Source organism: Pyrgilauda ruficollis, unplaced genomic scaffold, assembly GCF_017590135.1.
Source record: "Pyrgilauda ruficollis isolate IOZ18807 unplaced genomic scaffold, ASM1759013v1 scaffold108, whole genome shotgun sequence".
Taxonomy (NCBI): Eukaryota; Metazoa; Chordata; class Aves; order Passeriformes; family Passeridae; genus Pyrgilauda; species Pyrgilauda ruficollis.
The window spans coordinates 97,330-123,886 of NW_024508988.1; the positions used below are offsets into that span (position 1 = coordinate 97,330).

At 36.3% G+C, this 26,557-nt stretch overlaps 2 protein-coding genes across 4 annotated transcripts in view; both read right to left on the reverse strand.

Annotated features, from left to right (window-relative positions):
• CPLANE1 (ciliogenesis and planar polarity effector 1) overlaps nt 1–6,922 on the reverse strand; it is a 58,883-nt gene extending 51,961 nt beyond the window's left edge. For both annotated transcript variants that reach the window (XM_041472403.1, XM_041472412.1), the window contains exons 1-9: nt 6,806–6,922; nt 6,521–6,672; nt 5,583–5,718; nt 5,278–5,397; nt 4,249–4,478; nt 3,799–3,905; nt 1,950–2,106; nt 1,079–1,182; nt 754–936 (exon numbers count right to left, since the gene is read on the reverse strand). In XM_041472403.1, the coding sequence (XP_041328337.1) occupies nt 754–936; nt 1,079–1,182; nt 1,950–2,106; nt 3,799–3,905; nt 4,249–4,478; nt 5,278–5,397; nt 5,583–5,718; nt 6,521–6,601 (1,118 nt within the window). In that variant the 5' untranslated portion in view covers nt 6,602–6,672; nt 6,806–6,922. The remainder of the gene's footprint in view (nt 1–753; nt 937–1,078; nt 1,183–1,949; nt 2,107–3,798; nt 3,906–4,248; nt 4,479–5,277; nt 5,398–5,582; nt 5,719–6,520; nt 6,673–6,805) is intronic.
• Nucleotides 6,923–11,220: 4,298 nt separating this feature from the next.
• Nucleotides 11,221–26,557, reverse strand: part of NUP155 (nucleoporin 155) — a 30,738-nt gene continuing 15,401 nt past the window's right edge. The window contains exons 17-36 of one of the 2 annotated variants that reach the window (XM_041472561.1): nt 26,218–26,280; nt 25,197–25,256; nt 24,947–25,097; nt 24,054–24,120; nt 23,167–23,285; nt 22,858–22,961; nt 21,457–21,590; nt 19,490–19,681; nt 18,712–18,850; nt 17,931–18,066; nt 17,353–17,506; nt 16,988–17,092; nt 16,730–16,884; nt 16,167–16,296; nt 15,790–15,903; nt 15,209–15,329; nt 14,651–14,761; nt 13,738–13,874; nt 12,997–13,097; nt 11,221–11,787 (exon numbers count right to left, since the gene is read on the reverse strand). In XM_041472561.1, the coding sequence (XP_041328495.1) occupies nt 11,649–11,787; nt 12,997–13,097; nt 13,738–13,874; nt 14,651–14,761; nt 15,209–15,329; nt 15,790–15,903; nt 16,167–16,296; nt 16,730–16,884; nt 16,988–17,092; nt 17,353–17,506; nt 17,931–18,066; nt 18,712–18,850; nt 19,490–19,681; nt 21,457–21,590; nt 22,858–22,961; nt 23,167–23,285; nt 24,054–24,120; nt 24,947–25,097; nt 25,197–25,256; nt 26,218–26,280 (2,432 nt within the window). In that variant the 3' untranslated portion in view covers nt 11,221–11,648. The remainder of the gene's footprint in view (nt 11,788–12,996; nt 13,098–13,737; nt 13,875–14,650; nt 14,762–15,208; nt 15,330–15,789; nt 15,904–16,166; nt 16,297–16,729; nt 16,885–16,987; nt 17,093–17,352; nt 17,507–17,930; nt 18,067–18,711; nt 18,851–19,489; nt 19,682–21,456; nt 21,591–22,857; nt 22,962–23,166; nt 23,286–24,053; nt 24,121–24,946; nt 25,098–25,196; nt 25,257–26,217; nt 26,281–26,557) is intronic. The other variant, XM_041472570.1, reaches the window with a different exon arrangement.

Sequence of the window (26,557 nt, forward strand, 5' to 3'; positions counted from 1 at the left end):
CATTCATTCAATATATCATCATAATTCATGTATTTTAATATATTTCAGTATCTGATTTTTCAACCAGATAGTGTAAGAAGGTAATATACTGCTTTGAATGTCTTCACAAGCTGTTATATTTACACACTATTTGGTTAAGGCATGCAAAGTTACTAAGATCTTAAAAAAATAAAGTTTAGACTTTATTTTTTTCTCTATTTAGACTGTGTTACTTTCACTTTATGCTAAAGTGTGTTATCAAAGATCCTCCTACTCTCTCATGCACCCAGCAGCATAATCTCAGAACTTAGACCCAGAGAATCCCAAAATAACATTTTAAAAACCAATTACTTTCTGTCCATGCAAATATGTCATTTACAATACCTTACATCAGGTTCTATATGTAAATTAAGCAATGAGCAGAGAAATAGGACTGGATTAAAATAAACTTGCACTTTTAGCACTTCTGCAAGTTTAATTTCTTCTTATATCATAAAAACATGCTAATTTTAATTACTAATAAATTAAAACACTTTTAGGAAAACAAATCACTTTATGTATACTTACATTGTCACAATGTCAATTTTCATCACGACAAATGCATTATAAGAAATAGAAGAGAACTATGAATGAGAAACAGATATTGGAAAGACACATGAAAAGCAAAAGAGTGAATTTGAAAGATAACATTTATGCAAAATTATAATAAATATGATAGAAAGTAAGGTAAGACCAGAATACAGAATACATATAAACCTTTTTAAATCCTTTTACCTGTATGTTATTAGTGGATGAAATGGAATAAACTGTGCTGGTCCAAATTCTACAGAGCATCCAGAAGCAATTAAGGTCAGCAATTCCCCCATACATGTCAATAAAACCAAACATCCGCGTTTTAACATGCAAGCCAAGAAAAGGCTATCAGGAGTCCAACTCATATCGCCAACCCAGTAAGATCTAAATTGGACAAGTAAAAAAATATTTTTTCTCTGTCAAACTTCAGCATCAGAGGGTTAGGATAGTTATAAAATAAACAAACAAACCATAACACAAAACCAAAAGATCCACAACAGCAGCAGAAACAGCACCATTTACTAACCTGATGAACCTGGATGGGGTCATGCTACTCTTGCTACTACAACCTTTCAGGCTACCCGAAACTGTTACAAAATTCAAGGTGTTCAGAAACAAAACCTGAGTTGCCTAGAAAGAAAAAATAAAGACATCATAAATGTTTGTATCAAAATGCCATTATTGTAAAAAAAAGTCTACTACTCACTTATGCATTAAATTTGGTGGACTGGTAACATCATTATATATGGAAATTACATTGCATTTCATTATTTGTTACTATTTGAACATTTATTGAATTCTACACATTGTTCTACACTTGAAATAGAACTAAGGACTATTACATACTTAATATGTAATTCAATCTTCTTTTTAATGTAACATTTTTAATGTAACTTTTTTCTAAAACACTCAATATAAGATCACTCTTCTTTAGTCTTTGTGGTAATTAACAACTGGAGCTTTGAAGAATTGTACCAACCCAATCTGGTACATCAAAAAACGGGTCCATTTTCCCTATCATCACTAGCATTAAAAACTACATTAAAATTTGACCTCTGAGTTATTAATAGGAATAATATAATGAAGTCCAAAACATGTCAGGCTGAGGCTTGACTGAGAGTCACCTAGAATCTTTGCAGATATGATGCAGTAATTGAAATTAATTTCTTTTTTATTAGAGCTTAGAAATGACAGGATCTTACACCAACTTCTAACTGAACACCACACATAAACAATTATGAGCTGTAGTAAAAGTTTTTAGCCAGGGATATCAATGTAGATATAATTTCATGTTGCCTTATGAGTGCTAAAATCATTCCAAAACTCTGTTTTTAAATCCTTGTTACTACTTCATTTAAACTGAACTCTTAGCTAAAATGATGCACTGTCATACAGACCTTTGGATCAGTCTGATTTACAGCTACTGCAAGCAGAAGTCCATCTCTTGCAAATGCACATAGCAGAGCTCCTCTTGACTTTACAGACACACACTGAGGTACCAAATTAACAAGAGAACAAGTCTGCTGTACCCACTGGATCTGGTATGGCAAAGAACTGAATGCCAACAAAAAGATAACAAAACCAAGTGGTTACTTCATTTTGCAGAATGGGGTTATTCCTATAGAGTAAAAAACCATGCAAGACAAAACCATATAAAGCATGAGCTAGTAAAAAAAAAAAAAAAAAAAAACAAAAAAAAACCCCTGTTTTTCTTCAAATGCCTTACAAATGAAAAAATATTTTGCACTTACACAAGTTCAAAAATTATTTCTGATCACTAGGAGTTATTTTTATGGGATGGGATTTTTATGGGATTTATAAGTCTAGAACATGCAAATATATACAGATCAATGACATATAACTGAGGCACTTGCATTCTAGCCAGAAGCAGCTTCCCCAGACCTTGTAACACCATCCACCTCAGGATTACTCAGAATTTGAAAATCAACAGCATGTGGCTCTGAACAAAAATTTGTGGATGACCCATCACTGGAAGCGTTTAATGAGATGTTGGATTATGATTCCAGTAACACCTAGTGGAAGGTGTTCCTACCCATGGCAGGGAGGTTGAACTATGTGACCTTTACAGGTCCCTTTCAATCCAAAGCATTCTGTGATACTATGAAGATTCAGAACATGACAGAAAACACAAGACAGAATCTGTCTTGAAGTATACCATCTAACTGACAGGAAAGAAAAAAAAAAGCATTAATATGCAAAAATGAATTAAATAACAGCAAGCAATGAAACTAAGCATAAGTTGGCATAATAGAAACGTAGTTACAATTTTAGGCTGCAATTACTATGGTGTGGATAGCTAGCTAGCTACATACATACACATGCATTTCTGCACTGGGTATATTACGCTCTATTTCATTTTTTATTTAGTATCAGAAAGGAATTACCATGCCACTGATAAACTGAAGATTAGGTCAAGTAGGACATCACTACTAAATATCAAAAGGACATCATATAACACAAGTAGTGGTACCACATCATGTGCAGGGCAAAATTTTGGCAAGTTATTAAAATAACACCTGCAGAGGGCATATCCATTTGAACTCATAGACATGTGTCACCTAGGAAGAAGAATGGACTATACACGTGCTCCTGATTATTACTCAATAGCATTTTTAAGTGGTTGTATCAGTGTAACTATTTCAATACTTGGCCCCAATCCAGATAAAGAAATGCACACATAGACTTTCACATCAAGCAAAAGAAATGGAAAGGGCAACAGAAAACCCATAAAATATGCAAATCCACATAATGAAGAGGAAGAGGTAGTCAAGGCATTCATGGCTGCACAGTACAAGAAATATAAGAAAATATAAGATATACAAGCAATATAACAAGAAACAAGAAAAGTACACTCTATCATCATCATGCAAAAAACAATGAAACTAAAACACATGTGCCAACAGGCATACACAGCTACCCACACAGAATGATATATATTCCCAGTATTATCTAGGTGTAAGCTAATAATGAAGTAAGGAATATATAAATAAATGCTGTTGTATTAAACACATTCTACAAGGGGCATGTAAAGGACAGGGGAGAATGGCTTTAAAATGACAGAGGGCATACTATAAACATCCACATGTAAACATAAATAGGTTCTCATAACCATAGGTTAATGGAACATCCATGTAAATGTGTTCATTTGCATCTCTGAATCCCAGCTCCAAAAAATAATTAAAATATTCCTGATGCTGCTGTAACTTCAGATATCTTCGAACTTACCTAATATTTTTAAAGGTATTTTCATGCCATCGAAGAATCAAAAATGTGAGCATCAAACACTCACCAGAGTAAAATACAAAAGAACACAAACAGCAATCACCTAGTACCTGTAAAAAGAGAACACGATCAAAACAACCCCAAAAGGCTTGTCACACGAAAATTTCTCTTTAATTATCTACATATTTAGATCAATAGCTATTACAAATCAGATTAAATAACACAATGTTGTCATTTAAAAATGTAAAGGCTGGCAAGAATGTAAGTGGGCCAGAAACTCTGACCTGATCCAGTGTGGCTGCTCTTACATTGTCATCAAATATAACATGAACTGAAACATTAAGCCTATGCAAAATGCCAAAGAGGCAGACATTGCTTTCAAAATTCACTGCAGCTTTTGTGGCTCTAATTTATTTAAGAAATAGAATTATTGCCTTGGAGTTTATTTTTTACCTCATTTTGTATGAAAGCAGCATCCACTCCAATTTCTTTTTCTTCAGTAGAAGGCAATATAACAGATTCATCAGTTAAAACTTGTGTCCAACGCCCAGAAAGAGAGGTTTTACCAGAGGCTGTATTTTCATGTTCTGTACTCTCCCACAAAAAGGCACATGCTGTAGGAGTAGTTAACAGTACCTTTCTGCCATCTCCAGATACATACAAGTACAACCTCATTAAACACTCTGGAGAAAAAAAACAAACAAACATAACAATGTGCCAGGATAGTTTCTGTTCCTTTGTTATACATAGAATTAAAAAGAATAGAGAAAGTAGATTTCTCTTCTCATCTATAACTAGAAATTCAAGCTGTCATGTTAAGTATCTTTAATTTCCAGCTTCATGACTGATAGCAGACCTCCGGCAGCAGCAAAGTCAGATGGATATTCATCTCTATGTATCCTATGAATTATCCTTCCCACAACACTCGACCATTAGAGATGTTTCCCAAGACAGCCTAAGTGCTCTACTATGGATTACTTTTAGCTCTTAGGTATACTACTGATCTTCCCTGAAATGACAGAATTTCTTGTGCAACACTTAACTTTAGAAGCTGGCATCAGTGATGCTATCCAATACAAGAAAATATTTGATAATTAGGTTTGCAAATACATGTCTGCATTTTATTATTTTTAGCCAGCATTTGCCACAAAAGCCCACCTAGAGAACAAGCTTCAAATTGTCCATATACTGTTTACATCAAACGTACATCTGCCGTAATTGATAACCTAGTCAGGAACATTTTACAGTAAAAAATTAACCAATAGGACATACAGTATCTGAAAATGAACTATTTACAAGGGATTACTAAATGAAAAACCTGTACCACTCAAAAGACATTTGACAAAGTTTAGCTAGGAAACAAATTATGCAAATGCAAAACAATGTAAGAATACAGTTTTACTCATGTAATAACTTTTAAAGAAAGGAAAAGAACTTTCCCTTTATTCCATTTTTTCACAGGATTAATTGAAAAAAACCTACCTTGTGCTCCTGCTACTACTTTTTTGGACTCTTCGATTGCTGGCACAATTTTCAAGCAGTCCTGATCTTTATTCCAAAGAAACAGCTCTCCTGTTGTAAGTATTCCTGCCAACCAAGCAGCTGTGTTCGTTGGGGGAGAGAAGTTTTGAAGGATATTACTGTGAAGTTACTTCAAATTACTTCTCTTCCATCTTAGCCACAGTTTTAAGTGAACTGGCAGATGCTTTAGATATCTGCCTTTTCACACTGTTACAAATATAAATAAAATAACCTGAGCTTATTGCACATAAGATATTATACTTAACCATTTCCTGATGTTGTTAAGACAACCACATTTTTCAACAATGACTGCAGCGAAGGTATTTTCTTCTTTGTCTTCCCTGATGCCAAGTTAATTTCATTTATATGTTTACCATCTAGAAGAAAAACAGCCTCTTTTTCCTATTGAAAGAATGAAAAAGTATTTAATTTTTCAAAATGCTGTTTTCTACACAGGTGTACAGAATAATGCAGAGAAAAAATGTCAGGGAAAAAATAATTTTAAAAAGTACAATAAGGCAGCAATTGCCACACTAATTTCATTCTTTAAAATATTTGCTTTACAGTACATTATATCCAGCATGGACTTACAGTGATGATGAATTTGACTCAAAGGTTTCAAAACACCAAACTGATCTTAACTGTCATTAGTAAAAAGTTTTCAAAGTACCTCTGCTAAACTACCTTCTAAAAATGCAAAAATTGGACATTAGCTATCTTGTCTTGTAGTGTTTAATTTAGTGAGATAATTACAAGTGACTTCAATAGAAAAATAATTTAAAAATCAGTGTTAAATTGCTACCTACTTAAATTCAAATCTTAGAAGAAAAAAATTTAGTGTGTTTTTATGAAAGAAGTCTAAGAAAGTGTGTCTTTCAACAGATGCAGGATGAAATGAGGAAAAAAGAACCGTTCACCCTTCCCACGATATATTGTAAAAAACGTTGTGAAAAACGATAACCATCAAAACAACAATCTCATCTAAGCTCTTCTGAGTCTTTGGGGTAGGGGAAAAAAAAGGCTCTTCAATGTTCCTCTGGGAAACTTTAAATCTCCAGATTCAGATCAATAAGGTAAAAGTAATTTATTTTTTAACTCTTAAGGTTAATAAAAATACTTCCTGAGGTTGTTTTTAAACCCTCCTAAAGCAAATGGATGTGCAAAGTATTATACAATTAAAACTCAAAGAGTTTATTATACTTACCTGTCCAACCCATGATATGCGGGGCCATGGTTTTCTTTGCTTGATACACGTAGAGATGAGCACATCTAGCTTAATCTCCATTCTTACTAAATCTCTAGGTAACCATTATACAGAAAAGCAAATAGTGACTTTCCCACACATTTCTAGAGAAACTGAAGAAAGAAAAAAAAAAAAATTCAGAAGTTTTTGTTGTCTGGGGGTAGGTGCAGAGGAGAAGAATTCACAAGGAAAGTCTTGACCATCTCTAGCAGCTTCCTTCTAAACACAAAGAGAACTGATGCTTACCCGTACTTCCAAACTTTTGATATTTTTTAATATATTTTTAATTTTTTTTTTTTTTTTTTAATGTTTGATGTATTTTCCTCCGGGCAGCCCACGGGCGATGTGCTGCTCAGCGGTGCGGGTCACGCTAGCTCAGAAGGAGCCAAGAGAGAGAAGCCGCCAGTACATCGTAAAGAACTCCAAAGATGCACAAGACAAGGAAAACATCCTGCAGCCTCGTCCGGCGGGACAGGAACCCCAGGGCAGGGGCGCCGGCCTGGCGCGGGGCCAGCCGCTCACCCGAGCGGGGGCAGCGGCACAGGTTTCCCCCGCCGCAACCCGCACTGCCCGTGCCCGGCTCAGGGCGGAGACGGCCCCGGGGCGGGCTCCTTCCCCAGGGCTCGAGCGGCGAGAGGAGCTGAGCGCCCAGACCGCTGCTGGCTCGCCGCAGCCGGGCCGCTGAGGGGCCGCGCCCGCCGCCGGCCCCACCGCCCCGCGCCCCCCCCGCGCAGCCGCAGCTCCGCCCCGCTGCTGCCGGCGGCGCCGTGCCGGCGTGCAGGGCGGGCCTTCCTGTGCAGCCCCGGCGGGCTCGGCGCTCGGCCGGTGCGTGCCCCCGCATCTCTGAACGAGCCGGGAGTGTCGCTCGCCGGCCAGAAAGTCACCTGCATCCTGGGCTGTACTCAAAGCAGCGTGGTCAGAAGGATGACGGAGGGGATTCGGCCTCTCTGCTCTGGTGGGACCCCACCTGGAGCGCTTCGTCCAACTCTTGGGTCCCCAGCACGGGAAGGGCATTTGACCAGTTGGAAAGGGTCCAAAGGAGCGCAGCGATATCAAAAGCAGGAACACCTCTCCTATGAAGATACGCTGAGAGAGCTGGGCTTGTTTAGCCTGGGGAAACTTCTGCAGAAACCTCATTGAGGCAAATCAGTACTTAACAGGGGCTTATAAAATAGAGGGAAATGAGACTTTTTGCAAGGGTGTGTACGACAAAGATGATTGGGTTTAAACTAAATGAGACAAGATTTACATTAGATGTTAGAAAGAAGTTCTTTGGGAGTGGGGAGGGCACTGGCATAGGTCACCCAGAGGAACTGAAGATGCCTCATCCCCGGTAACACTGAAGGCCAGGTTGGATGGGGCTCTGAACAGCCTGGTCTAGTTGAAAGTGTCCCTGCATGGCAGAAAGGCTGAACTATTTGATCTCTAACATCCCTTCAAACTCAGATCATTTTAGGGTTCTGTGAACTCTCATATGTCAAGAAAACTGACTATTGAACTTGATGATCAACACAACTTCCTCAGTGGGGAAAGCCAGACACCATGGATTGCCTGTGGCAACAGCCCGCAGGGAACAGGGCACATGGCTGTGGCTGTGGGGGAAATTTGCATCAGCATCAGTATTTGGGGATGAGGGGCATGAGTAACAGCAGGATACATAGCTGTAAGAGATCAGTGTTCTCTATACAATACAGGAATTACTGGAATTCAGGCTGTCCTGGTTTTAGCTGAGATAAAGGTAACTTTCTTCCAAGTAGCTGGTACAGTGCTATGTTTTTGATTTAGCACAACAGTGTTGATAACACACTGATGCTTCTGCTGTTGCACCGTAGGTACGTACTTACTTTATGTAAAGGAATTTTCAGTGTCCTGTGCTCTGCCACCGAGCAGGTACACAAAAGACAGGAGGGAGCACAGCCAGGAGAGCTGACACGAACTGGCTAAGGGGATTTTCCACACCGTGGAACATCATGCTCAGTATATAACCAAAGGGAGCTGGGTGGGAGGAACCCATCACTTCTAAGGGACAGGCTGGGCACCAGTCAATCCATGATGAGCAATTGCATGGTAAATTACTTGTGTTTCTTGGTTTTATTCCTCTCTTTTTGCTACTTCCCTTTTTGTTACTATTACTTTACCTTTTTCCAATTATTAAATGGTTATGTCAACCTGTGGATTTTAATTTTTTTCCAACTCCCCCCATCCTATGGAAGGAGGTATGGGAGTAAGAAAAGGCTGTGTGATACTTGCTAGAGGGGGTTAAACCATGACAAGGTGAAATACAAGTGGGTAAGCTGTCACTATATTTTATTATCTTGAAGAATACCTTGATTTGCTTAAAGCAGCTATTCTTTGAAACTCACCCTTGTTCCCACCTTCTGCCACCTTTCCCTAATCACAGTGTTGATTGAAAGCTACAGAAGAAAAAAATAAAAGTAAAGATACATTGATAATATTGTTAATGAGCAATGTTTTATGTTGGTCTGCTACTTCCCTGTGATTATCATCCTTCATTTAATCTACTGCATTAAGCCACCCTTCTCCCCTCTGATCCCAGTTTTCCACATACCTCCAAATTTAAATTGGGAAACAGAACCTGTCCTTTCTCCATCTGAGAGCAGAGCAAGTGTTATGAAAACAAAAGGTTATGTGCATACTGGAATTACCTGCTGTCAATCTGAAAAATATCAGAGGTAACTTGTGATACACTTTGAAATACTACTACTTTGATCAATTTACAATATTTCCAGAGGAATCCTTATTCCATTAACTGGAGAAAAAAACAGAAGAGCTGAACTTCAAGTCTTTGATTTGTGTCTGTTCAAAACTTTTCAGTTATTTCTCCAAATCTGAAAATAGAAATCTTTTTAGTAATCACATTACTAAATCAGATTACAGAATGTGGCTGAACACAAGATATTTTTATGCAAATACTGAAATTTAGTTAAATATATCAGGCAAGACTGAAAATTATTTGTGTGAACTGCACTAACAAGACCAGGGTAAATGCATTATATCCTTTGTAAGAAACATAGCTTAGCAGAAGATAACTTCTAATACTTAAAGATGGTTTATTTTACATGGAAGAAGAAAATATTTTTCCCAGGACACACAGGACTACTTCTATTTAAATACTTTTTAAGGACTACTTCTATTTAAATACTTTTTAAGTTTTTAACAATGACAAAGAAGAAAAGCTAATTCTAATATTTCACCTCTTTTTTCATCTAACAAGGTTAAAAGGAGTTGTATTTTAATTTTTATATTGTATCAACAAGTGCATTTGCTGGCTTAAAATCACCAAAAAAATCACCAAAATCATTCAAAAGAAGGTATTTGGTAGTTGAGAGGGAAAGAAATGTACTTTAAGCAAAATTTTAGAGCATACCTATTTCATAGTAAAGGCACTGTAGAGCACTCAGCATATGAGAAGCAGCAGGATTGATGCCCTCGTTCTCCAACACTTTTCATTCCTGTTGTCTGGACAAAGGCCCTTAGATGTCCTTGAGAGGCACTGAGAGGAACAGAGTGAAGCAGTGGAAGCGTGCTGGGCCCATACCCTAGAGGCTGATAGGTTAAATCCATTATTCTAATGGATTTTTTTGTCTTCCATGGAGTACAAGACCTAGCAATCCCCAGGAGAAAGAAATTGGGCAAGGGAGGCTAGGGACCAGCATGGCAGATGAGGGAACTGTTGGTCTGACTAAAGGGAAAGAACTAAATGCACTGGAACCTAGGACAGGGAACCAGGGAAGAGTATAGAGAAAGACTGGTTATGTAGCGATGAGGTGAGGAAGGCCTTCCAGAAGCTAGAACTGAACCTGGCAAAGGACATAAGGAATAACAAGAAGGGCAACTACAGGTATGTGAACCAGAGAAGGTGTAACGCTCCTGATAAACAGTGATGGAAAGCTGTTAATAGATGAAGGCTCAACATTTTTGCAACAGTCTTCAATGGAAATCTGTTTTCCTGCACCTCTTGAGTTGGGAGCAGGATGGCGACTGGGGGAGCAAAGTGCTTCCCATTGGCAAGGGATGATCAGGTTCATGATGACCTACTTGAATTTACCTAAGTCTTTAGAACCCAGTGAGATGCCTCCCAAGGTCCTGAGGGCATTGTCTGATGTAGTCCCAAGTCACTCTCCATGATAACTGAGAAGTCATGGCAGTCAAGTGTAGTCTCAGGTGACTGAAGAAAATATATCCATCTTTAGAAAGAGAATAAAGAATAACTCTGGGAACTACTAACCTGTCAACCTCCCCTCTATGCCTGGAAAGATCATGGAACAGGTTCTCCTAGAAATTGTGCTGAGGCACCTGGAGGACAGAGAGGTGATTTGAGACAACCAGCACAGCTTCACGAAGGATAAGTCATGCCTGATCAACCTGGTAACCTTCATGACTGAGTGACTCCAACAGTGGACAAATGAAGGGATACAGATGGTATCTGGACTTCTGTAAAGCCTTTCACATGGTCCCCCACACATCTGTGTGAGATGTGGGTGAGAAGCTGGACGTGCCCCGGCCATGGCACTGCCAGCCCAGAGAGCCAAATGTGTCCTGGGCTGCATCCAGAGCCCCGTGGGCAGCAGGGCAGGGAGGGGATTCTAGGTGTGTATATAATTTGGTGCTTGTGTGCACGTAATAAAAACAGACAGAAGTCAATTTTTGACTTCTTTATTTGATTTTAACAGATACAACATATTAAAATGGAATAGGGGAAATAATTTGCTTTTCCCCATTATTTAAAACAAAGAAAAAAATATTTTTGAAATATTTTTTATCCCCATGGCAAAGATCACACAAAGTACTTTATTTCAACAGTATTAAAAAAAGCTTTCTATCGTTGAAAAACCTAGTAGTAGTAAAAGTAAAAGAAACTCCATTTGTCACATTTACATTCTACAATTTGTAGATACTTTTAGGAAGAGCATGAATACAGGCCACACATCTGATAACCATGGCAGCAGAAAACTCTCTCAGTATTTTCTTTCTAAGGATTTGTTTGTTCGTAATTCAGTGCCAACATCGGAACCTTTATTTCAGTTTGTACTATCTGCACTAATGATTCTGTTCTTGTATTAGTCAATCAGTGAAGCCGTTCTAACTTGGCCTGTAGAGATTTAAAATTCCCAATAGTAGTCTGCACCATTAGTGTGGGGCTCATAGACTGAAGTTCAACCAGGTAGCAACTAACAGCATCCAAGCAAACATTTGTGAATCGTCGCCTGCAAAGAAAACACAGAATAACAATGAACTCCTTTTTAATCCTGTATCTCAGAATTTATCTGAACTAGAACATGAGCATTCTTTGAGTTGCAATGGAAAAGTGTATCAGTAAGACATCTGTCAGCTACTTTTAAGTATTTAACTCTTCATTAAGAGAAATTTATTTTTGAAATCTAATGCCTGTGACTAAGGCATAATGGGAAAATAATTGACCCATTACTATTTATCTGATATTAAATATATACTATAAAAGCATGGTATAGTTTATAGCAATGTGAAATATTTAGATACTACTTTAGATATTCTTATGGTCAATGTGTAAGTTATTAATTTAGATAGCAGTTTAAATGTCTTAAATTATAATCAAATCTCAATTTATGTATTATCAAAGTAAGTATTAAAATCAGACAACATTCACTAAAAGTTCTAACAGATATTTAAATCAGCCAACCATAAAAGACCAATACAGTGATAAAAGATAGAAATAAACTATATGTGAACAGGGGATATTCAGGAGAATCAGAAACATCTATGTTTATAAGAGTTATCAAGACTTTGCCTAGTTCTGCTTTTTGGTTTTGAGACAAGATGGCTCTGACTGAAGTTCATAAAGTCTATTCAAATAAAAATTGTCAAAGCTAGAGGTGATATGCAAGCAACTTTTTCAAGTACTTAGCTATCTTTTTTGGTAGAAACTTTTTCTATTATTACACCTAAATTTCTTCCTGATGTGAACTAAGCTGAATTTTAGTCTTGGAGACCGATTCATCATCAACCTCTTATAAAGAAATAGGGAAGATCCATTCCAATGTTTGGTCTTCTATTTCCTAGATTAACTCAGAACTTCTAGAATTTGTACATAAAACAGTTAACTGTTTCAATCACAAAATGCCCAATTTGTGTTTTCCCCCACTTTCACACATTGCAACAGATTTGTCTGAACTAGTCCTTAAAGTATATTGCCAAAAATCACAAAATAATCCTCTCAGTTTCTCAAGGATCTTCAGCGATGTGAAGAAAATTACCTTTGTGGAAGTAGTTTATAAGGCAGATTTCTACAAGTTTCTACCAAATAGTTTTGAATGACAAGTGTTAGGAATAAAATATTAAATTCACCCAAAAGAAGAAAAGCTTTGGGAATTGCTGGAGTGAAGAATTTTAGAATATTTTATGTTTCACTAGTCATTAGGATATAGCTATCTTTTTACCTCATAGGTACTCTGCTTGGATCCTGTACATATCCTGACAGTAATACGTGAATACACTCCAAGAGATGCAACGGCTTTTTCATTCTACTCCAATATGGATCCTAAAAAAAAAAACCAAAAAAACCACAGAATATTAAGGACACAAATATTAAGGAGACAAGACAATAAAAAGGTGTGTCATGTGTACAGGAATTGCCAGCTGTGCAATTATTTATTTATTGTATCAAGAAAGTTAGATAAATAGGAATTCTACCTTAATCTATATTTAAGCCTGTATTTAAACATTATTTTAAATTACGTATGTAAATATACCTAAATTTAATTCAGTTTTCCATTACCACAAAGTCAAACTTCTTTGTTTATTGCATTAATGGTTCAGACAAGATGTAGTGATACAACAAATTTTAATCATTATTAGGAAACAAATAAAATTAATATACTCAATATATGCTGTTCCTTCTGCAACATAAGAATTCTAATCCTATTTCATCCTAAACTAGCTCCAGGTAAACTAAAAGAATTAACGAATTTCCGCATCACGCTCTGGAACTGAAATGAATAAAATCCAAGGATTTTATTCACAGGGAGAAGATGCAGCTTTTTTGAAGTCTTTGAGTAAAGAAAGCAAAGCTTTGAGTGCATATTTTGTTATATCCTTCCTTATATTAAGGATTTTCCCATTAAAGAGAGACCTTGATAATAGCTGAACACAGAATTTTTATTTTGTGTAATTTTCCTTACCCGTGCTTTGAACAGCTGGTCATACACTTCAAGCAGCCTTGGCAATGGCACTCCAATTTCTTGCATGGTGTATGTTACAAAACCTACATCCCAGTTCAAAGTGCAGACCTGTTGCTCTAGAAACTGCACTAGAAAATCTGGAGGACATAAACAAGGGATCATTTAGATTCCAACTTGTTACTGGGAGTCTAGGAAACAAAGGCATTTAAGAGTCATTTACTATCAGCAGTGCATGGCAGGGATTACTCATACCTAGTACTTTGATACCATTTTGCTTTGCAACTGTGCTGTTAAGAAAAATTCATTAACTTTTGTTTCTATGCAAAACACATACTATGACTACATTTGCTAGAATGGCCTGAAAAACTACTGAAGCTTGTTTAAGTGCCTGTAACAACAGTGTATTGGTCAGCACAAAATGTTCATATTTAATGTTAGTTGCGCATTATTTTAGTATTATAAAACAAAAGAAGATTTACTGCTGAACAACATATTTGCCAGGTTTTTATATAATTGTCAAAACATATGACCATCAGAAAAGCAGAAATTTTAAGAACTATCCAGAAATCTCCTCAATTATTTTCAGAATCTACCCATTAAGATGGCAGATGGCTCATACAGAATTTCAAGAGACAGCAGATAAATGTGCTTGCTTAAAATCTTAAATGTATAAATACACATTTTGTACTTTGTGCTTTGATGCAAACAAACTTTACTATTTTCTAAAATGAGATCTGCACAGCCATCCAAAAGTAACTGCTGCTGCCACCTAAATGTCATTTATTTCCCATTTCTTTTGAGATTAAAAAATGAGAAACATTTCTTAGTTTAAAACTTTTATAAGAGTCTAAAAAAAAAGCTGAAACCCATCCATCAAACATATGCTTATTTACTACGCAGGCTAACAACTTGCCTAAAGGAAAGTAGCGAGGTGTGCCAGCATAGATCTTTCCAAGCAATGCCAGCTTCAGACAAAGGGCTTGCATTCTGTCAGCGGGGCTCAGAGATACACTGTCGCTCAACTCTGGAAATGAAAACACTTAGAACTTCAGGAAAAGTCCTACATTTATACAAAATGACACTGATGTACATAATTTAAAAATAATACATGAAAAGCCTTACACTCTTGTCAACAAAAAAATCAGCGCATGGAAGTAAAAATACAACCTTTTCTGATGTGTTTGCATGTACATTTTTAAGTTTTTATGCTTCCATGAAGTTCCATCAAACCTACTTAAAAAACTACAAACAAACAAAACCACATTCCAGAACCCAAAACAAACACACTACCACACAGCTTTTCCCTTAAATCTCTGATCAATGTTGTTAGCACAATGGTAAACTTGGGCCCTAAAACCAAGGGGGGAAAAAAGCCCCAGTCAATCAAAAACAACAGGAATGGATAGTGAATTACTAACTGATGGTAAAGGATGACAGAGATCATCACAACTCCTACTCCATTAAGACCTACCTTTTTCAATGACTTCTTGCCACAGAGTTTGCACCAAGATAGGATCAGAATGACCTGCACAATGTATAATTGCAAGCTTACACTCCGAGAGCTTAAAAGGGTCAGCAAATTCTCCATACAGCTGAAAGAAAAATTACCAAGCTTTACTTTTCATGTAGGATCAAATTAAATCTTAAAAATCAGTTGTTTCTTATTTTATCTGACAGACTAGTAAATATGCAACATAACTGTTGTCAACTACTAAATTTTTTTTTGCTATGTGTAGTTTCATTTCTTAGATACAACACTAAATTTTATATGAATTTGAAATGAAAACTTAATTTTCCAATAGTTTTTTCTGTGAGTGAAGAAATTCAAGAGACGTCATAATGAAAATAAACATGTGAAAGAAATTAAAATACTAAAGACTAAAACACTATTAAAGTACAGAAAATTATGGTCCAGGGTAACAGACATTCTGAGACCAGGAATGATAAACTGCCTATTACTCTTCCTAGTCAATATAGAATAAGTCTTTGAAAAACATTTTTTCTCCCCAAAATTTGACAAACTGGACTTTAACACAAGGAAATTTCCATCACCTTGGTTATATCCATCAGCTCAGCATCAAGCTGGGAGATTGCATCTTGTACTGAAGAATGATGGGAATACTGCCGCTGTAATGTTTCTTGTATTTGAAGCTGGATCCTTGCAACCTTGTTTAAGAGGAAAATACAGTATTTCAAGATTGAATTAATTTAATCATAGTTTAAAAATACACCCAGGTTTAACTTGAGCCTATTTAAATATAGAAATATTGCTGCCTTACACCATTAAGTCTATTTTAATCTGCCTAACTTTGCAGGACGAAAGCAAAGAAATCCATTTATACAGAACTGGTAGTAAAACTGTTACGTGCCAATGAGACAAAGTGAAATAATACATTTACAGTGTAGCTTAGATTACTATTTTTTCTTACTTCCATTTTCTCTTCTAGTTCATGTAGGAATTCACCATCTGCAGCTAAAGAGGATATGGCAGTGGAACTTTTGGCACTCAAAATGGCACGTGCGATGTATTCAAGACGCTGCTGAAGAGAAATTTCCGTGCTGCAAAATAAATTTTCACAATAAAATGAGTACTTAATATATAATTGTTTGAGGGTAAGTTATAGTCTAGCTAGACTCTGGGAAGTAATATGTGCCTTTTCCAAATTTTACTAAATCATGCATGACACAATCCAACCACATTACCCCATCTTTACTGCAAGCTCAGTTCTAGTGTACTTCTCAATAAGAACTGGCCACTTAATAAGTTATTATTACAGGAAATGTATTGCAAAGTAATGTACAATACAAAAACTAACATTATCATTGATTTCCAGTACTTGCCTAGACTTAAAGCTAACACATCTTTTTTTTTTTTTTTTTTAATAAAAACTCCTTTTTAAAAAGTACTTAGACAAAAGGTTTTGATTTTGCTTTTTTCTGCTTTTCCCTAGTTACCTCAATATATAAACAATAGATCACACATAATTCATACCTATGGAGGTCAGCCAACTTAGCCAAGACTCTGGCAGCATTACTAAAATTTCTGTTTTTTTCAAAGTATCTCCAGAGTAAATCCATATAGCGGACTTTGTTTTGGTCAATCTTGGTCATCCGCACCAGATAGGGCTCCAAAAAGGGGGCAGTAACCTGCAGACATCAGAAAGGTAACACTCATACTCTTGCTCTTCCCTGCCTTTTAAAGCATTATTACAATCACCTCTCCCAGTTCACTGAGTATACACAAGCTCACCTGTAACAGCTTGTCCGCCAAGTCAGCTTGTATCAACCAATTGTAAAGTGCAATACTGAAGAGCTCATCTGTTGAACGCTGAGCCAGCTTTAGCATTTGTTCAAACTAAAGGAAGAAAAGGTCAGAACTGCTATTAGAGAAGTGGTTACATTACTTTAAGCCCTGAATTACCATGCGACAATACTTAGGTTCACATTATTTGCATGTCATAATTTCTATTGGTGCTCTAGATATTGAGGCCAATTCATGACAAACCTTCACTTCATTAAACTACTCCATAATTTTATTAAAATAATAAATTCTAGACCCCTTCAAATCACACTGTTCTCTGGAGCGTAGTCATGACTTTTTTGTAAGTTTCTTACATGATGTCCAGCTTCTTCATTGCTTAACATGTTGGGGTCAGATGACAGCACCGGAGGACCTGGCTTTTTGGGTACACTGGGAGACTGAGGAGCAGCTTTACTTTGATTTACTAACTCTTGAAGGGTGTCAGTGATACACTTGTAGCTGTTCAATCTGTAAACAGAGCAAAAGAAAATAAAAGCTTCGTAAATTTCATTGCAACTGTCCATAAAATATTTTCTCAAGTGTGTTATTGTATGCCTTTGTAGACAGTTACTAAGATTTAACGACTGTTGTCAGTTTCTTGTCAGGTGGATGTCACAACCTAGTTTGTTCTCTTTCATCTTTTTAAGAAGTATTTCCTGTAGTGTTCTGATCACAATGTTTTCTGCATCTGTTACCCCTTGTTTCAGATTAAGTTGCTGCCATATTAATCATAATCAAGGGGAGCATGATGCGCAAAAATATTTATATTGTGTCCCTTATCATAAAACGCTTGTTTATTATTACCCTGCATTCCTTCCATAAAAAGCTACTTTCCCAGTCACCTGAAATAAAGCACTCCACATAATCGTCATGAATTATCCTGAAAACTTGCCTTTCTTGAAAAGCTTGGAGTCCAACAACATCTTCTTCTGGTTCTCCATTTTTATAGAAATGAAGGCCAAGACCTTGGGGATCTTTCTTTTCAGCTGCTGTAAGAGAGAGCTCTACTACTCCCTCGTAGAAACGCACTAGGAAAAATCAAAACAAATATCACTGTTCATTATTGTATTAAATTCGCAACAAAATGGTAAGTGACATCAAACATTTCTCAAGCAAATGCTACGCTATTCATTCTGGTCCATCTAATTTAAAGTCTATACCTGTTCCCACCCTGTGGCATTTATATGCAAACTTGAAGTTAAGATACTAAGTTACACAGAAGTTACATACAATGTCTTCCATAATATATAATACTGTACTGAGGCCCATTTCTTAACTGTTACATAATTTAAATGTATATGTAACTGATATACTACACTAATTAGGATTAAGAACTTTCTTTCAAACAGCATATTTCATAGAAAAGGTACCTGAAACAGTCTGCTTACAGAGACCCTAGTGAAATATTTCAACCACATATATGAAACAAACAGGCACTGCGATATGAAGTAAATACATGGGACTATTTTAATATAGAAATGGTTGGCTTGTTAAGTCTAGCAAGGCTTTAAAAAAGAAAAGGCTGGCACATTTTAATTTTAAGATTTATTAAGCAACGGTTTATGGTAAAAAATTACAAGACTGAGTTGAAAGTTATCAAACAAAACAAACAGAAAAGATGGCATGAAAGAATACCATGAAATTATTCAGCATGATCAGTGACTGGCTCTTACCCTGCCTGTACTGTGCACAAACATTAGCAAGGTCTACTTGATTGCTGATCTTCTGGTACTCTTTCAGCGACTCCCTCAGCATCTTCTCTTTTTCCATTTTGCTTTGAGCTTGTCGAGATCGCTGAAGAAGTTCATTTGCCTAAAAACAAATGCAAAATGGAAATTATTAACATAAACACATCATGGATACTGTTAATGAGCTATTATTCTAAATTTCAAAGCCAAAACAGAAGAAAGACCATCCTCTCCAAAGCACTCTCTGGTCACTAAGTTTCCAGCAGAAAGGCTACAAGAGCATTAGAAGAGCTGAAGACTTAAACAACTGGTTTCCTATTCTCTCCTCACCAGTTATTTCTTTCAAATTTATTTGAAGAGCTTCAAAGACCTAAGTTCTTAAACACAAATGAATGTCACAAATTCCAGTAAACTATGGAATGGACAAAAACCAAGATACTATGCTCAGAAAGACACTATGCTGAGAAAGACTGGAATAAGACAACATTTTATCAACATAAAGAAGACAGAGTTAAGGTTAGAGATCAGATTAAAGTTAAGAGACTATGAAAATAACTGCAAATGCATCAAATAATTTTTGTGTAATGTTCATTAATAGCATTAATCAATTAAAAGATGAAAATATGCCCAGAACTTGACTTCATCTTCTTCTGCTTCTGAAACTACTTGAGCATAATTTTGACTTACAAGCTGCCCAATGTCTCTCATTTGTGTATGCTCTCAAGCTGTGTTCGGGTGCTGCAGAATCTGGAAGTGCACTTACCTTTGAACACACAGCATCATCAGTGCTATAAAGAAGAGGGCAGATATCTTGCAAATGGGCAATGATTCCATCCACAGCAGCATTATCTCTGATGTAACAGTTTATAAGAGAGGCAATGAGTGCTCCAGTCAACTCTCTATCTCTAATCACTAAGTCTTTAAAAGCAGTAACCTTTAGCTGTTCTTGAAGTTCCTGAAGATGAGACAGAATTTTATTAGTTCACCAAATCTTTTACTTGACCCTGTTTAGAAATGTCTGAATGTTCCAGCAGCAAAATTAACTGTTTCTAATAATTAAAAACATACATAACTCCAATGACTACAATGTACAGCACAGAAATACATTATTTAAAATACACATTTTATAGCAAAATAAAAATCAAGGGCAACTACTAAAGGCCTTGCTGGATGCCTAAGGACAGTGAAAACTCCTCCTAACAGACCTAACAGACTTCCTCTGCCATCTTCACTATGTGTCCCTCTGTTTCAGATCTCTGACAGTAAGAATGGAATTAGCAGTTCCTTTTACTTCACAGGGCACTGTTAGAATGCACACCCTATGAGACTGTCAAAATTTTTAATATTTGGAACAATAAAAATGACAGATTCAATAAAAGCTGGAGTTTGGAAAGTTCGAGGTCTGACCTCATTATGTTTTTTAAGATTAAATTACACTGAAGGTTTCTAATTTTTAAGAATTTATTATGTATATTTGCGCACACTCAGTCGCCAGTACGGTCTAGGTAGTGACTATGTAGCGTCTGTAGATGATACTAACAGCATGATAACACAGCTACAAAAACTCTAAATCTACTGAAGACAAAGGACAATATTTTAGTTGTTAAACAGTTAGTTAGCTCCTTGTCCAACACAAATAAAAGTTGCACAAAGCTCCCCATTGCCCCAACACCATGAAGAGCAACAGCTTTTGTGCCTCTGTAAGGTTTACAATTATTCTTTTTGTGAACAAAATATACAACTTCTTAAATAATCCTATAAGGTTTTAGGACAAAATGCCCAGTATTCAAATTAATAGCTTTTTTCAATGGTTGGCTGCGAATTCGACATTAGCAAAGGGTGCACAGCAGTAGCACCTACTGTTCTACAAGTTTCCTTCTTTACAAACCAGGAGCCTGAAAGAGCTGGGATCATTTAGCTTGGATGCTTAGAGGGCAATATGTGGGATCTTACTAATATTTTTGAGAAAGTGTAAAGAATGCAGAGTCAGGTTTTTGTCAGTGGTAACCAGTAACAGGACACTGCACAATGGTAAAAAATTGAAGCGAAGGAAATTACACCTGAATAGAAGAGAAATCTTTCTCACTCTAGAGGTAGTTCAACACTGGAACAGGTTGCTCAGAGACACTGTGGAGTTTTCACCTTTATAGATATTAAAAATCCTTACTGGACACAGTCCTGGGCAATCTGTTTTAGCTGCCCCTACTTTGAGAGTCAATTAGATTATTACTCCCACTGCAATGGGGACAGATGATCTCCAGTGGTTCCTTCCAACCTCAGGTGTTCTGTGGCATAATCTGGTACCCTACTTACACAGAAGAGCAAGGACTTTATTACCCTATTGTTCTCCATCTTTCACCAAGACTAGGGCAAAGAGTGAATTCCACATGGCTGGAATATGCTGGTCTGTTCTTTTCAGAACATTTTACAGAACATGCATAAGGTAAAAAAAACAGTAATTTATAAAGGAGACTCAGTATTAAGTATCAATAAAAGTAGAACAATTTATTGTTAGTGACACTTCCAACTGCATAAAATTAAGTGATTATGTCAATACTACATGTCAGTCTCTTAAACATTTGTGACCACATATAAAAAAATTTTTGTGTGGTTTAAAATTCATATGTTTCTCAATCATTTTAAGTAACAGTCCTTTGGGAATACTTAGGTAGCAAAAGAAATTCAGGTGATTAGTACATACAAGTTAAAATTATATTATCCAGATCTTACCTTCTGAAGCTCACCTACAGCAACACTGAATTGGTGCTCACATAGCAACTTCCATAAAGCCAGTGCCTGGCAGGTTTTGCGAACAAGCTGCTGGATGCCTTGAAGTGAAGTCTTCTCAGTTAGCTGTGCCTCAGCTGGAAAACCAGACACTGTCAGCAAGTAACTATTCCACATGTTTCAAATAAGCATGTAAGTTTTTGAGGTTTTTCAGTAACCATCTCCTTAACTTTCTATCTTCTTCTCTCCTTCATTGCTGACTAATGATGTCTAGCTTCCTTGGGAGACAAATGCTATGTTAACACTGCCCCAAAACAAACAACCCTCTGTTAACATTTATTTCAAACTACGCAACAAAGGAATCATTCTCTCTGAAAAACAAGTATGGTTTCCTGTGCACTAGATTTACACATCAGTCTTAAAATTTTTACTTTTGTTCCAAAAATATGTATTATAAATGTATTTCTGCTGAACATAAAAGAAATCAAATTAAACCCATACATATTCCCTTTTTGTTTGATTACCTGCATTTACTTGTAGAGAGAACAATTACAATTACAGCTGTGGTCAACACAGTCTACACTACCTTTAAAGCAGCAACTACTCCAAAAACTACAACATTTAAGTCTGGTAAGATGTACTATATAAACTGAAAGGATAATGTTTTCATACTTGTAACATAGGCAGAACATAATTGCAACAATTTATGTGTTTACTTTTCAGTGTTTACACTTCACAAATGAGGTTAAAAATAATTACATTGTGTCATTCAGCAATCTGAACAGATTAATGAACTCAGTAAAAAATAAAAAAAATAAAATTATTAAAGGTCTACCAAATCCTACATAGTGACTTACAGAACATGTTTACATTTACACTATTAAAAGCCCAGGATTACACACACGTGGACCACAAACATTCACAATTCCATATATGCATCAACAACATTTCCCAGCTTGCCTGCAAGTGCTGGGCAAAAGCTGCACTATAAGAAGACAAGAATTCAAATGGGCTGTGTAACAGACCTCAAATTTCTAAACAAGGTTTTGTAGACATTTCAGTGACTGTACCTTTGGAAACCTGCACTATAGTAGTTTTTTAACAGGACATCGTGCTCACTTATCTCATAAAATAACTGCTTAGGAAATGCTATCTTGTAAATATAAATGGTTGTGCAGCTACTAAATACTGTAGTGAGGAGATTAAACAAACTTATCCGTAATGGAGAACATTAGGAAAGAAAAAAGGATACAGGTAAGTGTTCAAAACAATGGCAAGATATTTAACATAAAATTTCTGTGGAAAAAAGGCCTTTTTATTCAGATTATTTCACAAGAAAAGAGAGAAAAGCAACATCCAAATGCACCATTCCTTGATACTTCCTGCTCAAAACCAATTACATACCATGATATTTCCTTTGGAGTTCTTGCTGGACTTGCTGAGAACTTCCACCATCAGGCCGCATAAAACCCAGGAGTCTCTGCTGTAGATTGGCTGGTGTGCTGAAACTGCAATTTAAAAAAAACCCCAAGAAATGCTAATATGATTACAAATACCGAATCACTTAAAGATGAATGTAACAAACTCATTTTTAGCATCTGAATGTTGCAGCTGGAGACTATACAAACACTTCAACTCAGCAAAATACCTATGGTAGTTTTTCAAAAGCTGTACATTAAATACCACATGTAAATTTACCACAATTAACAATACCTTGGGTTTCCAAGTGCTCCTACTGTAGCAAACTGTGAATTTCTATCCAAAAATTCTTGTAAACCTTTTAGTTCTTGTAGCACACATTCCAGCATACGGGATGGAACACTGCTTTCTATCTGCAAAAGAAAGAAAACTTCTTTACAGAAAGCTGGGTTTTCACTTCTTTCTCCAAAAAATTCAAATTTAAGCTAACATCACTGAAAAGACAAATAAGAGGGTACAACAAATAAATTGTGTGTTAGTAACAGATCACTGGAACACATAATTATACCACATTCATTAAGGCAGCATACATGCGAAGAGGCAGGAGTCCTCTGCAGATACACAGTATTCAAGATGCTACTTTCTTTGCCCTCCCCGATAACTAAATCAGTTATGCTTTCCTACTTCCAACTCTAAGCTAGAACAAGGATTGAGCACTGAATTCTATTAACAGTCATAGCCAGAAAAGATTTTATTTTCATCATGGACAAAAAATGAAAGAGCAAGATGTTAGTTAGGCAAATGACAAAAATTTTTTATGTCCTTCCACAACTGCAGTGACTATCCCAAATCACTAAAGCATTTCATTTGTAGGGTTTGTCTGGAGGGAGCATGCGGAAACCCTAAGAGGGTATCAAGGAAGTGACATCAGTAAACATGGAGAAAACTGGTCATTGACAATTAAGAGCAGAGATTAAATTAGCTGGTTTCTTAGAAAGTATTATTTAAAATAATAGCTTTAAAAAACAACTAATTATCAATTAAGAGATCAGCACTTAAGAAAACAATCACATGGCAAACAATGGGTCTTGTACCAAACAGTTTATAACTAAGAATGGAAGTTTAAAAGGACTTAAATATTAAAAGAAACTTTTAAGAACACAGAATAATCTTTTACATACTGCAACAATTTCTCGATTGCCACTTTTGAAAACTCTCTCCACGACTATACTGCCATCCCAAATATTTCTGAAAAAAAAAAAAAAAAAAAAAAGCCAAATCATTTAACCAAGTATTTTTGTAAGTCTTCTATATATAATTTCTTGAAAAAGAAATGGTAAAACTTTGAAGTTAAAAATCTAAAATAAGGAATAATTTTATTCTAAAAACTAGCCATGACATAATAATGAATAGTGCAGATATAAATAATTAGCAAAATTCCAGATCTAAAATCTTTAATGAAATCAAATTTGACACTTTCAAATACTACAGATGAATATGATTTCCTGGAAATACAGTAAACAAACAAGTCTCATAACAAAAATTTCTTTCCCACTCAGCATGGAGAGAGATCACCAACATATGCAGAACTCTGTTGTTGCTTGGGTTGCTTAGGGCTCAACTTCCAAGGTAACAGAATCTTTAGTAATGCTTCATTGCTCTGACTTCCAATTCTGACTAAATATTCTTCATAGAAATTACTTAAAGGTAGAACATTGATCTTTTAAGTCCTTCTGCATTTCTGTTTCATCGTTCAGTAGGAGTTTAAAACACACAACTCATAGGTTTTAAAAATAAACATGGAGATTTCAGAGTGCTGTTTATGCACTTGATTGCAGGCTCAGTATCTAAGCAACTTTCCTGCCCTGGTCATTCACTGAATGTACTATTATTAAAAGAGATGCAAAACCAACATATTATATAGACAAGTATTTCATAAATACAACATTAAAATTTACTAATTTCCAATTTATATGTTATTAATATAGAATACACCACCTACATGCACCTATTAGTGCAAAGAAAAACTATGAAACAAACTGAGTGACAGAATCTCTTTTTACAAAGATCTCACCCTATAATCCGGGCAAAGTATATGCAGATGCCATTGTGTCTTCCAGAAAATACTATCTCAGGACCCATCATTCCGCTAATGGATGTACCAGGGTGAGACATGGAATTTCCAGGAGTAAAAATAGGAGTTGACATAGCAGGAGGCTGTAAACCTAGAGTAAAAATAGGTAATTATTACTCATTTCAATGTCAATGAAAAAGCCTTAAAAACTTTAAAATTAAGAAATAAAAATGGAGAATAAGGGTGTTACCTTGCCCAGATGTCAAAATGCTAGGATTAGAATATGGACTATCAACAGTCAAAGGGGTACCTAAGAAGGGAAAAGAAATAAAGGTAAGGTTGTGGAACACAATCCAAAACTGCACCCTCCCAAATCTACGTCATAAAGTAGCTGTGCAAAAGCAGCAAAGTTGTTAAATCAAATACTTTCAATGTTATGTTTATAATAAAGTCTCTAACTGCACTCACTTTTTATCAATCAACGCTCCACAAGTAAAATAAATGGATACACTTCCTTCAAGAGCAGCTGAAGCAGCATTTTCTTCCCAGCATTCATGCGTTAATTTATTGCACACCATCTGTTGTCTCCATTGGATATAATATTGCCCACATATTTTTTCCTGTTCCTCACCTTCTGAATGCTGAACACTGGTAATATTACTTTTATTTTTATGTGGGGCAGATGTACAAACACTACAGCAACACTGCTAACTCAAAACACTAAGTCTGAGACTGTCCACAACCTCAAGTTCAGCAATGAGTACTCCATCTCTTCCTGCAAATTAAGTCTGAATAGCTAACTTAAGACCTCAAAATATCAGGAGCATGTGTGGTCATCTACAAAAATGTCCACATACCATTAGCAACCACAAACAAGGCGATGTATCACAGAAAAGAAAAACTGGCACTCTGGAAATTTGGCTTTTACCAAAGGATACAGTTTTGCCTAATTTGCTACAGTTCTCTCAATTTGGCAAGACACAACAGCACAGAGGATAACACAGTGCCAATACATTCTCAGAGCACATTGTCATGTGTGCTAAAGCAAAGCACAAAATTGCAGAGAAGCAGCATGCAAATGCATGACTAGACTTTCAACAGTGGGAAAAAGATGGAAATGGCACCTGGCCTTTTAATGCTAACATTATTGTTAAGTTAGTTTCACATGCAAAATTATGAAGTGGTTGAATGAATTTCTGTCAGCAGTGTCTGACCCACCACATGGGACATCCACAATATCAGAATCTTAATTTCACATGACAGTTCTCTACCCTTTGAGTAAACCGAGAAAGTAGTAGGAGAAGAATGGTGCCATCTTCCACCTGGACCTGTTACTGAAGCAAAATGGAAACATCTGCTTTGATACTAGGTTTGAAAGAGGCATTTATGACAGAATGACAAAAATAAGCAAACATTCAGACTTGGGAAAAATACATTTAGTCCTAAAATGAGTCTCCTTGTTGACTACAGAGCTTCCTGCCATTTCCCCCACAACCTAATTTCACTCCTTGTCTGCTCCTAGCACCTGTTCTCCCCACAGCTACTGTTCTCTTCAACTCAAATTTAATTTTCCACTCTTATGCCATGCCTCAGCTCTTGCTCACACTGTCA